General features: G+C 56.3%; 6 protein-coding genes across 6 annotated transcripts; 3 read left to right on the top strand and 3 right to left on the bottom strand.

Moving 5' to 3' along the window:
• Positions 1–87: 87 nt before the first annotated feature.
• On the bottom strand, positions 88–2,859 carry MFIFM68171_01686 (uncharacterized protein; the record flags this gene model as incomplete). Its single annotated transcript, XM_071057108.1, has 1 exon — positions 88–2,859. One exon carries the CDS (start codon positions 2,857–2,859, stop codon positions 88–90), a length of 2,772 nt encoding a protein of 923 aa, XP_070913209.1.
• A 1,506-nt stretch (positions 2,860–4,365) lies between these two features.
• On the top strand, positions 4,366–4,916 carry MFIFM68171_01685 (uncharacterized protein; the record flags this gene model as incomplete). Its single annotated transcript, XM_071057107.1, has 3 exons — positions 4,366–4,499; positions 4,591–4,727; positions 4,792–4,916. The coding sequence occupies 3 exons, from the start codon at positions 4,366–4,368 to the stop codon at positions 4,914–4,916; spliced, it is 396 nt and encodes a 131-aa protein (XP_070913208.1).
• A 689-nt stretch (positions 4,917–5,605) lies between these two features.
• On the bottom strand, positions 5,606–7,023 carry MFIFM68171_01684 (uncharacterized protein; the record flags this gene model as incomplete). Its single annotated transcript, XM_071057106.1, has 4 exons — positions 5,606–5,901; positions 5,971–6,075; positions 6,247–6,523; positions 6,583–7,023. The coding sequence occupies 4 exons, from the start codon at positions 7,021–7,023 to the stop codon at positions 5,606–5,608; spliced, it is 1,119 nt and encodes a 372-aa protein (XP_070913207.1).
• A 1,182-nt stretch (positions 7,024–8,205) lies between these two features.
• On the bottom strand, positions 8,206–9,444 carry MFIFM68171_01683 (uncharacterized protein; the record flags this gene model as incomplete). Its single annotated transcript, XM_071057105.1, has 3 exons — positions 8,206–8,302; positions 8,362–8,509; positions 8,565–9,444. 3 exons carry the CDS (start codon positions 9,442–9,444, stop codon positions 8,206–8,208), a joined length of 1,125 nt encoding a protein of 374 aa, XP_070913206.1.
• A 1,469-nt stretch (positions 9,445–10,913) lies between these two features.
• MFIFM68171_01682 (uncharacterized protein) lies at positions 10,914–13,722 on the top strand (the record flags this gene model as incomplete). Its single annotated transcript, XM_071057104.1, has 5 exons — positions 10,914–11,615; positions 11,676–12,076; positions 12,129–12,326; positions 12,391–13,328; positions 13,517–13,722. The coding sequence occupies 5 exons, from the start codon at positions 10,914–10,916 to the stop codon at positions 13,720–13,722; spliced, it is 2,445 nt and encodes an 814-aa protein (XP_070913205.1).
• A 1,093-nt stretch (positions 13,723–14,815) lies between these two features.
• Positions 14,816–15,964, top strand: MFIFM68171_01681 (uncharacterized protein; the record flags this gene model as incomplete). The annotated part of the gene is made up of 1 exon (XM_071057103.1): positions 14,816–15,964. The coding sequence occupies one exon, from the start codon at positions 14,816–14,818 to the stop codon at positions 15,962–15,964; it is 1,149 nt and encodes a 382-aa protein (XP_070913204.1).
• Between the last annotated feature and the right edge of the window lie 523 nt (positions 15,965–16,487).

Raw genomic sequence — 16,487 nt, 5'->3', positions numbered from 1 at the left:
ACGATCTCAATACAGTAACACCAGAATCCAATTGCCTCGCCAAGTTGACCATACAACCCTGGTCGCCTCCACTAACAAACATTGGCCCTATACCTGGATCAACTTCTTCGCCTCCTCAAGATACATCTCCAAGGTGACTCCCCCTTCATTCGCCAGCTCACCCCTCAACCAGTCCGTCGCCTTCTCCGCGAGCATCTCCCACTCGTCCTTCTTATCCGCAAGGTGCAGCTCCAGATACGCCAACACGAGCGCAGTGGCAAGTCTATCAGACGCTCCACCCGGCCGGGCTAGGGCCTTGTCTTTGTCCACTCCGAGCATCGCCATCAAGCCATCTTGCCAGACCCAGGAACCAGAAAAGGTCTGGAGAGCAACGATCGAGTTGAGCTTGTCGCTGGCGGGAACGTCTTCAAGCGGCGAGAATTCGGCCGACACCTCCTCCCTCGTGAACGCTTTCTCGGCATTGCGGCTGGTGACGGGGGAGTACATAGCGTTCGTCGAAAAGGCGAGCACGGCAGGACTGCCGGACTGCTCGCGCATTGCAGGCATGGGCGGCGGCGGCGGCGTTGCCGCAACGGGGGCAGGGTGGCGGCCATAGGCCGAGGCCCAGCTGGCTGAGGCCGAGGTCGAGGCCTTCTTGGCGCGGAAGCCTCCAGCCCCAGCCGCCGCCGTCCTCGCCAGCCCCAAGGGGCTTTGGAAAGTCTTCATTGCATAACCTACGAAGGGGATCGAGGCTTCAGCCTCCCCGCTACGGTCGTACGCGACCCGGTCAGACGTTTCCGCCGCAGGCCCCGAAACCTCCCCATTCGCCTCGACCGCGACAAAGCTGCACCACCTGCCGCCGACCTGGTACTTCACGCCGAGCCTGACGGCCTCCCGCTCCACCATGTCGGCAAAGCGGCCCGCGTGTTTCTCCTTGAGAAGCTTGTCGCCGTCTCTGGCGTGGTGGATCCAGCCACGGCCTTCTTCAAGCTCCTGGACGGCCTTGCGCGCGGCCAGCTGATGGATTGTCTCGCCCTCCTCCGAGAGGACGGTCACGGGAATCTCTAGTTCCAGAGGTCCGTGGGCCGACTTGCCGCGGAGGATGACGGATTTGGGCTGCTTCTGGACCGTCTCTGGCGAGAGGAGCAGATACACGCTGGTGCGGCTAAACGGGTAGAGCCCGGGGATGACGAAAGGCGCTTGCAGGAGCTTCGGCTCGGGGACCGGTGGGACGTGCGAGTACTTGCCGCCTGCGGACTTGTCGAGGGACGCGTCCGCCATCTCGGCATCCGGGTTGACCGACTCGTCAAAGAACGACATCGGCTTCTTTCCGGCGTCCTCCTTCTGCGGCTCCTCGACCACGATGTTCAGTGCGTCCATGACCTTCTCGACCTCGACAATCTCAAAGTCGTCGTCGGCCTGGCGCGGAGCTGCTTTCTCGTACTGGACCTCCAGGCTGTAGTCCCAGATGTGGGGTGTCAAAGCCGCCTTCAGCATCCGCACTGCCTTGCTGTTCATATTCTCATCCTCGCCCACGGTTTGGGAGAAGCCGTTACCAGCACGGGCGACGCCCTCGATGAGCGAGTGGCTGACGTCGCGGCCAATGCCGAGGCTGAAGACGCGGATGGCACCGTTGCTCTCGGCAACCCGTTTGTTCAGACTGCTGAACAGCTGCTCCTGATTCCAAATCTCGCCGTCGGTAAACAAGAACACCTCCAAGTCCATGTCCGGGTAGCGCTTCTCAAACACCTCCTCCAGCGTACGGTAGATTTCGGTGCCGCCAAAGTCCGCGCTGAAGGTATCGACGTAGCGAATGGCCTGCTCGAGGGTAGCAGCATCGTAGGTCTTGGATCCCTCGCGGAAGAGGAACTCATGGCGCGAGCCGAAGGAGCAGATGTTGAACTTGACGCCCACGGGAAGCGATTTGAGGAAGATGTGCAGAGCAGTTTTGAGGTTGACGATTTTCTTGCCCCCCATCGACCCAGAGCGGTCGCAGACGAAGACAATCTCGGGTCGCGATGAGGGAAGGTTGAATTTTGGCACCAGCGTAGCCATCAACGCACGATGGTTAGGGATGGTCGGGTGCGTCTCCAACACGGCGATGGGATTCCCCGTATTGGTTGCTACGACCTGCACTACAAAGTCGCCGCCCAGTTCGGCGGTGGCTAGTGCGAGGGTAGCAGAGGCCTTTTGGAGTGACATCTCCTGGCCCTGGGCGGCGCCGGCTGATGTGTTGCCGACTGTCACCGAGATGGGGTGCGAAGGCGACTGGATGTTCTTAATGTTGGAGCCATTCGGCATCTCGACATCCACTACGATGCGAATTCCGTCGTTCTTGCCGACGGTGGAGGAGCTCAGCAGCTGGCCGGGATATTCGCCATAGCGCGGCGCAATGCGGGTAGGGATGGTGTAGCGGATGCCATCGACCTCGGCGTCGTGCTTCAGCTCGCCCAGGTATGTGATGTCGACCTTGAGGGTTGCACCCGCCGGGACATTCCCGACGGTGGTTGTGAAGACGTCGCTCGCCTGGGGCAGCTGCTCCAGAAGACCGGCAGTCTCGCCCCTGTCGACGGCCTCTTTGAATGTCTTGCGTGCCTCGGCGCGCTCCTTGACAACCCCTCGGATCACGCGGTCGCCGTTGATGGTGCAGACGAAGCCGACGACTGAGACGCCATCGTACAGAGGGAACGCGTACCTCAACTCGGGGATCGCCTCGGACTTGGGGTTGACGAAAGTCTGCGTGAGGGTGGTCCGGCTGGTCGATGAGACAATCTTGGCGTGGGCCGAGAGCGATAGCGGTGGGAGGTACTCCCTCCGAGGTTCCGGCCAGTTACCAGGCACCAGGTAATAGAAGCCACAAATGTGAACGTGGCGTGTCATGTTGACGAGGTTTGGCTTGTGGTCAACAACCGAGAGGGATAAGAAGAGATGGATATGTCGTCAATCCCCAGCAACTGCTTAACTACGTAAGGTCAGGCACAATAAGGTACTTAATTGATGCGCACCGAAGGGTCGTTGATTGCGAATATAATGGGTGCAGCAAATCGTGACCGTCGAGACTTATCGTTGGTAATTTGTTTGAAACGATACTTGCCAGTCCGTAGAGGCTTTTGCCAACTTTTATATCTTTGATTCGCGTTGAGTCAAACTGCTGTGGTAGCCCAGTATGTGTTGCCTTCGAGGAAGACCCAAGACCGCCAGGCAACCAGGGAGGCCCCCCGACGAGTCGGCAGCGAATCAGGTGTCGAGAAAGAGCAAGTACCCCGCTTCCCTCACTCCAATGACGGGGCAAGATCTTGGAGAATGGAAATGCACACTTGAGCGAAACTGCGGGTACAGTACGTCACTGCTGACCGAGCACTTCGGTCGAGAAAGGAGCGGCTCGCACGGGCGGCATAGCTGAGTTCCACTCCATCCCCAGGCGAAAGTGTAAAAACAAAATTTATCGGTCAGTCCCGATCTCCAGGGGGGCGACACACACCGGTATGTAGACTGGATACGTCGTAGACGCCACAGAACTTATGTGGAAGCTCCGCCGAGTGGCGCACACGGCAGTCGTAATCATCGATGGGAAAGGGATGTAAGAATGTATGATACCGTTGATACAGCCTGTGCGTTTGCTAAACGCTGTCAGTCCGCCCGCTGCCCGCAATATGGAGGATTTCGAGCCCATAATTACCCCCGAATGTGGGGGACCAGAGCCGAGTAGTCTCGCCCCATACAGCCGGATATTATCCACTAGCACTTCCCCATAATCCTATCGTCCACGCCGAGACTGAATGGACCGCAGGGAGTCGATGGGATTCCCCAAGAATTGGACAAGCGGCTTACGGTCTTGAATTTCCGGCACACTCTCGGGTCTTGCAATCGATGATGATAGATCGTGAGCCTTAATGCCACCAATGAATCGTAATGACTCGCAAGCCTTACCTGATGCAGCAGTACCTAGGCTATCTGGATAATACCGTACCGTGTGATGAGTTGGAGGATCTGAGGATGTCGAGACTGTTGCCCAATCTTGATTGGCATCGCTTATCAAGGGACTCGAATTGGATGCTGCGTTACTGGAGATATCAATTACTATCCGGTAGTAGTTTTTATTGTGGAAGAGATCAGGTGGTGCTACTACCGCGCTGCAAACGTGCAAGGGCAGTACATTCCTACCTAGGCAAACCTGGTAGCTGTCGGTGGAGTCTAGAGTTTCGGGCGGGCGGAATTGTCGTGATGCCACGAGCCCTCGAATGCTCCGTCAAGTTCCAACGGTCGGAGTTCGGAGTGTCATCTTCTAAATATAAATACCTCACACTATATCCCAGACGTTTATGTGTCTAGGAAACCACTTATCAAGCAATAGCTGCCAGCACACAAGCAACAAAGTCTCATAATATGCACTTCTCGACCCTCGTCACGCCCTTCTTGCTCGCCCTCGGCGCGGTCGCCATGCCGGTTGAGCTCGCGGACGACAAGACAGCACCCGCTTGCCAGAATACCTATCAGCGGGCCGCCTTGTTCGAGATGTGGTATGTCAGAATCCAGGCCGCTTCACCGCCTTTTGCCGCTGTTTCTGGAGCTAGGAGGAGACAGAAGAAAATCATTGACACGGTTGGACAGGACCACCGAGTGCAACGTCGGAAGTGGTCACACCTGGGGTATCAACATCGTCGACCGTGCCTACTCCGGTCTCTGTTTCCCGCTTCCGGATGACACCCACGCGTTGAAGATGAATGAGCTCGCCGAAGGATGCCGCAGTATGTACCAGTACCTCATCTCGCTACCGCCAAGCAGGTTGGTAGCTAATGGAGCCAATCGCAGTCACGGCCTACCGCAGCCCGACGTGCGATGACGATCCCTACGATGGCGCTTACATTAACAAGCTCGGCTGCCTCTGGACCGGCGGTACTGAGTACCGGTCCTACAAGCTGACTTGCGAGCAGTAAGCACTGGCTCAGGGACGGTAAAGGGCCCTTTCCAGCAATACTTAGATACAGGGAACGTTCCAGAGATATCAAGAACTTGGGCCATAGCCGACGGGCGGGAACACCTCCATTGATAATAACAATCAGGGCGTTCCGTTCCGCGCAAAACTTTCTGAAGGATCAGCATTCGCTGCTTCGACCCGCAAAGCGTAGACGCGAACTTTTGTTCAAATTTAAACACCCGACTGATAAAAACAATGCCATTTGCCTAATCATTTTCTATCCGCAAGTGCAATGCAATTTGCCACGCTTAAGGTGCAGTTGCTAGATGAGGACAATTGCGGCGTCGCTCAGGTTTCACACAACACCATCCCATTGTTACAAAGGATAGGAAATCAAGGCTTATTATATCAACGTAGTAATAATAATCTTCAACCGTCTTGAGAATCTTCGGCCTCCTAGCAGGTTAAACCGGGACTTCCTAGAGTCGAGATAGTTAGTCCCACAGGATAAGTAGTAGTTGTCTGGTTACTTGCCGTACCTACACCGGTAATTACACCTTATAGATCCGTATTAGGCTACTTTACAGGTAGATAGTCTGATACAAACTTATTACACTGTACGGCTTGCTAACTTCCTTTATGGACCAGGTATCTGGTCCTTTAATAGGGCTTCCTTCCGGGCCGCCAACCAAACGGTTGTCTTCCCAGTCAGGGCTTGTGTATTCTCAATGAGGCCAAGATGTAATCTTCTAGCGGTAGCAAGTCCAGCAAGAGGCCGTTCATATTCCACGCGAGTAGGTAGGTGTAGCCACCAGCCACCGCGTCGAGGATGAAGTGGTTGGCCGTCGCCACGATGGCAGCAAGGATAAGAGCCGGGTAAGCCATGCCAATGCAGATCATCAAGATACGCCTCCAGCCAATCGCCGGCCGCCTGCTCAGGGGCGCCGTACCAATGGACAGGCCGATGAGGAAGGAGTACCCAAAATGCAGCGAGGGCATGGCAGCTATGGATTGCGATGCGATTATCAGCATCCCTGAGGGGGGGCAAGCATGTCGTGTTCTCGGAGACCCACCGTATTGATTGCAAAACCGGTTCGTAGTCCACACGCTACTAGCGTCATCCTCCCCGTGGACCGTATCGACGAACCCGTAGCTCGTGGCCTCTCTCTCGTGCTCGCCTGTGTAGCCGGGATCGCTGAGCAGCCTTGGAGGCATGCACGGCTAGAATGTGAAGACGACGAAGGCCAAGAGATTGCACATGGCCATGGTCCGTCGTCTTGTCTCATAGAGCGCAGTGGGTCCAAAGGCCAGAGAACACTTCTTCCGATGTTGTGTTGATGATAGGTTACCTTGTTCTTCCTGAGTTTTACACCGCAGCTGTGCCGTCGTGAGATGGTATAGGACGATGAGGAAGAGGATTGTCCCCGGGATGTGGATGAAAGAGTAAATTCTGTTCGTCCACTGCATAAGCGTTGGGTTTGCAAGGAACCATTTTTGCACGGCGGGCTCAAGGAAAATCCCGAGGCGCTGCTCTATATGGATGACCTGGAGCGCGTGTTCTCTTGCGGTATCGATGGTGGACCCCCGTAGAGTTACTGCGGTGAAGGCGCGTCCGAGTTGGTACACCTATGCAACCATCAGGAACTCTAAAAGATGTCGGATTCTCGGAAGTGGCGCCGCCATACCCAATAGATGAGCGCCCAGTACCAGACCTCAACTAGGAAAGGAAACCGCTGCAGAACTCTGCTGAGAAAGCGGTCTTTAAAGATCTCGGTGTTTGGAGTGGCCACCTCCCACTCCCAGCCCAAAAACCGGAGTGTACGCCGCCGCCTTCGCGAAGCCGTATTGCTCAGAGCATCTTCTGCCGATGTCGTACTTGGGCTATTGCTAGACCTGGCCAGGTCAAGCGGTAAGCAGGTATCCTCGTCTTCATTAGTCTTTGCAGTCTCAGGGTCGGCGTAGTAGTCCGCCTCTGGATCGTAGCGGAGGTGTTGCCAAGTCTGGGGACTTGGCGAGGAAAATGGGAAAGAAGATGAAAAGACACGGTTCTTGTTTCGGTTGATGACGGTCCCGAATGCCAGAAGACCAATGACCATGAGGGGCTCCAGAACAGCCCCGATAGCCATAATAGCTGAGAGCGAGTGGATTCAGTTACAAGCCCCCAAAGAGCGGACCCTGGACCAGCCACCAGGAAGTGATGAGACACCAGGTCATCACGAGAATTGGTCTGGGTTCACATTGAACTGCTTGTTCGGCGGCCTGCTGGTAGTTATACATTGAGATGCCTACGAACGCGTGCCATTCATATCGGCTGCATCCGGCGCCGCTATCAGACTTGCTCTCAAGGCAAGCCGTTCTTTCTTCTAAGGTCGCAGCTAGATGTTCCCGCTTGGCTATGCTATTGTTATCTTCGTATCATGTCGTTCGGCTCCCCACTTCTAGTACTGCGTATGAGCTAGGAGCCGCCCGCTACGGTATCATATGCAAATACGGCAGGTTGAGACGAAACAGGTAGAACCTCAGGGGCTTTGTTCTCACTCGGAAAACGAGCAATGAGAGCGCTGAATTCGGACAAATCTTAGCGGCCTTTCCAACCCGTGCCGGATGTGCCGGAGCAACCACGCTCCATCACTAACTGTGAGGTGGAGTCAATGCTGCACACAGTTCATCATCTGGGATTCCAACTGCTTCTCTCGGCGGTCTGCCGACCGCCTGGGGACACCAGCCACGCACGGATATGCTCAATGACGCGACTGCTTACGAAGGAGGACATGCCTGAGATCGGATGAAGCCATCATCGGGGTGTGAGCAGCACCGGTCCGGTTGGCCATCTCGGTGACACGCAACACAAGCCCACAACATAGCTGAGCCCGGAACCGAGACCTACATACTGCCCTATCAACGAAACACGTAGGTAACGCGGCGGGAAACCACGCTGCGCCCCGTTGCATGACGTCCGTCTCCGGAAGACTTTGTGGGGCTAAACTTCAGTTGTCTTCTAGGCGCCGGCTGCGTTCAGGAAACGAGAGTCTGTTGCAGCCCGCGGCAGCGCGGGGATGGGGTGGCCAATTTTGACCCGGATCGGCGCTTCACTGCAGATATCAGACCGAGATCGTGCAGCATCAAACACAACAAGAACTTGGCCAATAGGCCCGTACAAAGTCTAGCCCGCAACTACATAGTACTCCATCGGCCTATCCTGACATTGCGCATCCACTGATCTGTGCGGGGGTTAAGTCCTCCATGTGGAAGCTCGGTGCTAAACAAAGCCCGTCGGACCCTATTTTCACGTGCCCGGTAAGCCGGGACTATAGACCCATCCCGGCGAAGCGATTGATCAGTTCCTCGCTAGCAAAGTCGGACGGCATAATTGTGGCCCCGATAAGCACAGGTACCTGACTGCCGCTAGATCCTCTGGTTAACAGCTGGTTCCTGAACAGGGAAAGGACTGTGGCCAGCCTTACCTGAGATCCTCGACCGAGTCTGCCAGACTGGTCGTTCCTCCGGCAAAGTGACCATGGATATCGTCGATGATCATCTGGAACTGCTCGACCTCTGGTATCCGATCATATGCTTTGATGTCCCCCAATGAGAGTCGTTCAATTTCCGAGGCTGAGATAAGTTAGCGCGGTGGAGTATTACTGTCTCTGGGGCAAGATTTGCTAACGAGAGAACATGGCCGCGATTCCCTGTACAATGACAGAGTCATTTCTCTTACGGCGCCTTAGAGCCAGCAGCATGGCCGTGAGCGGGACGGTCCACCTATCGCCGAAGCAGGCATCTGCAATAGTGATGGCCTTTCGGACCTCAAAATGCGTGGCCGGCGACGCGTCGGCGTATGCGCGTGGCCAGAGCTCCTCGCGGAGGACAATCACGCTATTGGCCAAGTTCTCCCAGAGACGCTCCCGGCTCAGCTCCTTGAGCAGCTCAAACATGCCGAGATCGATGACCTTCTGCATGGTGGTCTGGGCGCACCTCCCCCGGATATCCAGGTCCCCCTGCGAGAGGTACTCGCCGTAGGTGCGGTTTCCCGGCCTCTCGCGGATCTCGACGAGTTTGCGGAGCGTCCTGCGCGGCGCGGTGCCAGCCGGCTCGTGCTCGTGCTCGGCAAAGACCTTGAGAATCTCCATCTCGCTGACAAAGGTGCCGGCCGGAAGACCCCTGGTGTCGAGCACCAGGAGCGAGATATCGGCGAGTGCGGACTTGTCGCGGCTACCGCGGTGCCGATGCAGCGTGTAATGGAGCGCGAAGAGCAGGGAGCTGGTCCAGCTGACAAAGTTGCAATTGGCCTCGTGCGCCTGCACCCACCATAGATGGTTATTAAGGAGAGCCGCGGCGTAGCTGGGCCGCAGGCTGAATAGGTCGCGCGTCTCGCCAGCGCTGCCGCAGCTTGATGCAGGCGGGACCACGGACGATACTGTGGTCTTGCCCGCCGAGGTCGGGGTGTGGACGCGGAAGAGGTATCTCGGAACCTTGTTCGTGTTGAACAATGGCATCTGACGGCGTTGGGACGGGTTCGGCTCAAACGGAAGTGGTTGTTTCAGCATGATGACGAGGAAGACGGAACTGGTGATGTTGTTATTGGGGTCGGGAAGCTTGCCTGGTGGTCCGGCGAAAGGCAAGAGATGCTGGGCTCGGGGATCAACTATGCGACCGCGTCTCCGTCTGCCGTAGTGGCCGGGGCGGACACGCCTGTCATTGGTGCCACGTGGACATTGGGCAGTTGGAGAGCCAACTGCTCGAACGCAGCATGACTCCATGAATTCGTTGATGGAGTGGTATGCGGAACTGCTCAGGGCAGACGGAAGTTAAGTGCTGGGGATTTCCGGGATGTGACCACAACCAAACGTGCTCTTTCAAACACCCGAGCTGTGTAAGGTAGTGGGCTTTCCTATATTCTGAGGTTCTCGGTTTGGTCCTCGGCCACTCGGCGTTGCTGTATTGCAAGCTTCAGTTCAGGCCTCTCAGGACTAAGAATCGGCAGTGTCTGCCGGTCTTTATTACACTTCTAGCTTGGTTGGTCAAGAACGCGGCACCGGTGTTTACTTTTTTTCCGTGGGGATGACTTCAACAAAGACCCCGAAGTTGCTCCCACGCAGCTGTCGTATTTCTGCGCTGTTCAGCATGGGCTATGGCGTGACCAGCGCCATTGACGGACACCAGTATCTTCGCTTGACGTTTATGCAGATGTCCTGTGGTGATGGAAGACATCCGATCCGGAATGGGGCCGTTGCCTTCCTCGGGTAGCTTACTTCGTGTTATACCTACACAAACTATTAATCATCTCACGGTTTTATGCTGGGTCAGCCCCTTGCAGATCAATGCGGTACAAGACGCCAGCCTGCCAGGCTTGCTGAACGTCACAAATTACCAACCGCCCGAGGGAAGGTATACCTTGAGCATTGTAACTATCGCAACGGACAGGTTTGTACCTTACGCATTACGCGATGGCGCCACGGCAAAAGTGGTGTGACGATCTCGGCGGGCTTCAAGTTGCGGCCCAGGTATGTTGTATAAGGAAATTACTAGTAGTAACTTGAGGTGCTAGTAGGTAGTTCTCGCCTTAACGTGACCCAGGCAGCTCCGTGGCAAGGCTCCGCTCCCCGCCTTCTTCGCTGCCTTGACCGTCGAATGTGCAAAACAGCGTTGGGTCGACGCTATTTGTACACTGGCACAGCATTGTTGAACGCCTAAGCTGGGGAGCCATCGCCCTGGCAGACTTTCAACATCCACTAGCCCTCCTAATTGCTAATCGAGAGACTACGGTAGGTTTCTGAGTTAAGCTAGCGTCAGCTAAGGTATCTTACACTACCTTAGGTACAGTACCGATGTACAGTAGGTTAGGACCTTAGCGTGCCACTTCAGTGACTTCTGTGGGGCACTTTAGTGGAGCTCGCGCGATGCGCCAAGCCTGGTGGAAGTCGACTTCGGCGCGTAATAGCGCGTCCCAGATTCCGGGCCACGCAAAAAGAATCCCACGTGAATCCCACGCTAATCCCACGCTGCGCGCCGCCCAATGCTGCCATCGTCAAAAAGGAGCCGTGCCGTAGCCTGCTTGGGGAATGGCACGCCCACTCGGTCAAAACAGAGGCGACTGTCCGACGTCGTTATCCTGAGCAGCAGCGATGTCGAAACGGACGAGGCCCGCGTCCCAGACATGCATGGCCGCGTCGGATCGCGGGGCTTGTTTGAGCAGCTGCAGGAGGACGCCTTTTTGGACCTGAAAACTGACCTCCGCCTCGAATTGGACAGGCTGCACCGGATCGGCGAGGACGACACTTTGGGCTCAAAGGTGGCCGCTACTCCTTCAATTGGGGCTCCTACCAGGGTACTAACTTCGGAGTGCCCCCTAATCGCGGAAGCGGAACAGGACCTTCGTGAGGCGCTACGGAGATGGGTGGGACAACACAAATCATCACGACCAACAAACCACCTCCTTTACAGGCTCGATGCTCGGTTTGCTGATAATTTCTCTCCGGGGGATCGACTTGTCGTTGAGACTCTCGGCCGGTTCACCGCAGAGGTTCCTTTTGAGGCATTCCTTGCCACCCTCGAGCGGGAAGACATAGGGCGACAAGAGCCAACTCCGAGCTATCTAGCCAGCGCTATCCGCGACTCGCAATCGCACCTGCTGATCTCCGATATCCCGGTGGATGAACGAAGCTGGGTGCACACGAAGCGTTCCTTGCCAAAACAGTCTTCCTCCGTGTCCGCGACTGTGAGTACCGGCCTTTTCCAAAGAAAGACTGTTGAGGTGAAGGCTCATGAGGATTCATAGGCTGTTATGCTTATTCCGCGGGACAGTGTGGTTGATTCTTTGGTGGAGTGCGAGGTACCCTCGGCCCTAACCTGCCGCTATTGCCTACAGACCACAGGCGTTCAGAGGTTGGTCGGATACTTTACGGCTCGAATCTCGGAACCGGCAAACCGCGACCGGCTACTCCCGGTCTTTAGGGAGTTCTGTACGAAAGTTTGGGAACTTGATGAAACAAGAGGCCTGGCAGTATTTCCGAGCGATGTGGTCGAGGGGCTTCTCAAAGCGCTGGTTCTTGCACAGGACTGGGAATTCTTCGACCAGGCCTTGTCCAAACTCGGGAGCTACCATCTTCCGACATTTTTCGAGTGGGTAGCAGATCAAGTTGAAGCTGGGTTACTTGCGGTGCGCGACATTGGAACGAGGTGAGTACGCTCTTGGGTCGCCATTAATGAGCCCTAACTAATTGGTTTGAAGACTAGCAGCCACGGGTTTGAGCTCTCCCATTAAATTCCTCCGTCTTCGGCCCCCTGGGAATGGGACACAACTTCTGCTGCGGCAGCTAGCAATCAGCGCTTTAGATGGTGTCGGCATGCAGGCCGGAACTGTTCAGGATGGGCAGCACTTGTCAGAGCTGGTCTACGTCGTGCTCGGCCCTGAAGCGGTAACCTTAACGTACGTCCCTTACAAGATGGCCCTTCCTTGATTCATCGGCATTAAGATATGAATATTTTTTTAGCCTTCTACCGCTTGTCGAGAAGAATCCCGTTTTACATACGTCCTTCGCTCTGGGCGTTTTCGACGGCCTCCGCCAGGTTCCTACCTTCCACCCTTCTTCGCCTTCAGTCTCCCGGGCACTGCTAGCGCGATTTGTGAGGCTTTTCGTCGATTCGCTGGACGTCTCCAAGCTCTGCAAGCCCTCGCCCGTCTCTCCAACTGGCGGGTGCCGGTGTTGTCATCTCATGCCCCAACCAGTGCATCCGGGGAGTGTGGACGCCACTCAACTTTCTTCCTTTGTCTCCGGCATATTGGCTGAACGGATAGATGATAGGATTCTGGCCGTTCTCGCTCTCAAGATTGTCCGAGACGTTGGTTTAATCAAACCCCGGGAGTTTGCCGCGTTCTGGTTGCCATTTCTGCGAGAACTCCTGAGAATCCTCGAAGAAAACCATGTTTGTCTATCAGCGGCCCGGTACCATCACCTCTTCACAGCGATCCTCGAAAAATACCTTGATCGATGTGTCGGTCCGCCGCCGGTGCATTGGATACCGGAATGTCAATGTGTCCCATGCGCTTGCAGACTCTGCTCCCTGGTCAACCGATTTCTCCGAAGCAGCGTGCGCGCTGCCAGCATCTCCTTGGCCTCGGATACAGAGATACTCCATCTCAATTCGTGGTTGTTACCGCACTACGCAAATGTGATCCGGTGCGAGTTCACCGTGGAGAACGGCGTTGTCATCATCGAGAAGCTCATGACCATCGTACAGGGCCCGAGTTTCGATCTCTGGACAGAGAAACTAAACAAGGCAACCGCTGAAATTGACCAGCTCGACCGTGGTCAATTGCGGACGGTGCTTGGCGACAGTTATAACAGCATCATTCGCTTTGATCCTGTTCAACCCCCTAGAAGGTCTCCAGTTGCGATCGAAGAATTGGAAATAGAGATGGAGGAGTCACGTTCCCATACAATATATACAAGGAATAACAGCCAGATTCAGCCTGCGGCCCCAAGTCCGACTGCGATCATGGTCGAATCACACCACCCTTGCCTCGAAGCCGTTGCTGCCTCACAACCCTCCGCGTCAGAACCTGGGTCCCGCTTACGCAGCCTCAATTCCCTCGAAACACCTGAACTTACTATCCAGGCCCCCATCCCGACAAGGCGGGGATGGATGAGCGAATGGGCCCAGAAACATCGCGGTGCGACGGCAACTGGGCGGCGATTCTTGTTAAGCGCAACTCGTACCCCACCGAACAACGTCTCCTGCGCTACGCCCACACGCCAGTCCGCTTTCAGCCCAACGCCCTCGCCGGGAGGCGGATTGCCTTCGGTTTCGCCCTTGGCATTTAACGCGCCGCGTAGGTTGGGAACCACGCAGATCATGTCCAGTACGTGGCAGGGACCAAAACCATTCCCGCTGGCCCCGACGCCACTGGCATCAGTTGCAGCTGCAACTTCCCCAGGTTGCAGGGTCTTGACGCCGGTTTCTTTCAGTCGGATCAACTCTGGGCGCCAACCGAGCAGTCATACCAGGATCAAAATGGAGACTCCGTCTCAATCGCCTTCACGGGGCGTAAAGAAGACCCCGGTCGAAGTCATTGACCTGACAGGGGATGATTGAGTGCACTGCCTTCTGTTTGGGTTCTTCTTGCAGTTCTGGCATACGCGGCTGTGTATAATCGCCTATTGGGCGGACAAACGTTTGGTCAGGTCTTCGTTTGGACGTTTTTACCTTACAGGCGGTCCAGCGTGGGGCTGGTGTCTCGGAACTGAGCTGTTGGTGCCAGAGTGGGTAGCCGCATAACCGCCATGAAATGCAGGCCGCCTGATTGGGGAACTTCCCTGGCGCTCACCCAAAGCGAACTTGAGAATTCAACAGCAGAATGGCGTACCTACCGGTCTCCAATTTTCTTTCGATCCCGCGAACCGTCCGCTTTTCTGCTCTGATGGGCTCCGCAGGGTCATTCTCACGCTCAACTTGCATTCGCTCTCGCACGCTTTGCCCGCAGTACTCGGTACGTCTGGATGACCGCGTCGGCCGCTCATTCGCCCCGGACCGTGGGGCTGCTGTGCGATGGTTCGGCGGGTGGGTGCGATGGCGCCGAGCTTGGCCCGCTGTAGGTTCACGTAGCCGCCAAGGCAGCCAAGACGACATGGGGTGCCGCGTAGGGTTGCACCTCTCTGCGCCTGCGCAGCCCCCGTGCCGCCTTCGCGTGCCAAGTTTAAATGTCCAGCTCGGCTCGGTTCAGATTTCTTCTCATCAACAATCTCATCCAAACGGCGGACCGGAAGCAGATGAGAACGTAGGAGATACACCAGCTGCGGAACGACTCGACCATCACAAGGCCCGCGCCGTGTTGGCTCGCGACGGCAGCAGCACTTCTCCGTTCACGTCGAATCCCGCTAGGTTGGGAGCCCGGTACTTCCCCATTGGCACGGAAAGATGGCGACAGCCTCACCCACGCCCAGCGCCGCGCCGACGGCCGAGACGCCTGACCCCGGGCTCGCACCCGGCGTGGCGAACATCACGGAACCCTTCAGCGGGCTGGCGCTGGAGTGGTATACGCAGCTCGAGTCCGCATCGCTCCCGGTCGGGGAGAAGCAGACAAGGAAGATCTTGAAGATGAAGGGGGGTAGTTCCAAGCAATACCTCCCCGGCCAACCACGCATCCGCCTCGACAGACGCACAGCGGCTGCCGACGGCAGAGACCCCTTGCTCAAGTACCTAGATGAGCAACACACCACCGACAAGCTCGACTCGCTCCTACCCCTCATGCGCTACATCTTCGTGCAGACGCCCTCCTACATCCACATTATGCCCCTGCATCACCAAAAGTCACATGATCGCAAGATCGTCATCGACCAGCACCCGGGCCTGCACTTGCTCTGGTACTACGAGGTCATCTTCATCAAGCCCATTCCTGCCTACTTTTACTCCAAGGCTTTCTGGGAGTACATTAAGAACGCCGATACGAAGATCTACAAGGCATGCCTGGGCTTCATGCGCAGCTACTACTTCCTCATTCAATTCGAGATTGATTTTCTCGAGGCTCTCGACCTCAAGCTGATCCCGAAGAAGGAGGACGGCACTGACCCAACCTACGAAGAGTGGTGCGAGTTTATCGAGCCCTTTGCGCGGGTGGGCGACGACCACGTCAACCGCCGATACCACTACGGCGAGCTCCGCCTGAGCCGCATCAATCGCGCAGCGATTCTCTTCAAGGGCAGCCTCGCCTACTTCCACATCTACCCGCAGTGGGGCTCTTTCCTAGCGCACATACTCGCCCCTCTAATCACCCTATTTGCCGTGTGCTCCGTCGTACTCAACTCGATGCAGGTTAGCCTCGCTGCCATCGAGGTCGGCAGCGAGATCGGCCGCGAGGTTCCGCCGGGGCCCTGGCCACGCCTTCTTGACGCAGCACTATGGTTCCCCGTCATCGTCATGATCAGCATCGCCATCGTGCTTGCCTGTGGCCTCTGTGGCATGTTTTATATGGGTGTAAAGGACTTGTTGCGCGTGAACTATGTCCGACAGAGGAAGAAGCTTGGGGATACAAAAGCGGGAATGAAGACCCACGGGATGATCTGGTAACATCTGATACCTCCGTTCCCGCCCGTCTGGAAAACGCTCGGCGGAGGGAGCCCTCGGTTCGTCGATGCCGTTCATAACCACCCATGCCGTTCATACCCTTTGGTCTTCTTCCCTCCCCACACACACGTAACATCGAACCGCTCGCCCGTCATCATCATCTACGCTCCCGTCGAAAAGCCCGAAACGACAGCATACATCCATCCTTTCCCAATGCCAGTCCAACGTTTACTCACCACCTCGTTTACGAATTCACGCCGCTCGATCACCTCCGTTGCACAGAAGCACTCTCTCCAAGATCTGACGCAGCGGCTTGTCCCCGGGCCACGTACGACTGACGCTCCCGCTCCCACAAGGCCGGATGGACGATCAGCTTTTTGCTCCCGCGAAGGATTCACCCGTTGGGGAGAGATATCCGTGATAAGCTTGGCCTGTTCTCATGGTAACCCCTACACGCTCCATCGTCTCTCTTCTCCTGGGAGCGTATACGACTCTCGTGGTTTATCAAGAAGCTTGTTCGGGTGCC

The sequence above is a fragment of the Madurella fahalii genome, assembly GCF_045866475.1.
Source record: "Madurella fahalii IFM 68171 DNA, scaffold_1, whole genome shotgun sequence".
Taxonomy (NCBI): domain Eukaryota; kingdom Fungi; phylum Ascomycota; class Sordariomycetes; order Sordariales; genus Madurella; species Madurella fahalii.
Note: the sequence above shows the minus strand (reverse complement) of the source record. Positions and strands in the feature narration are given on the sequence as shown.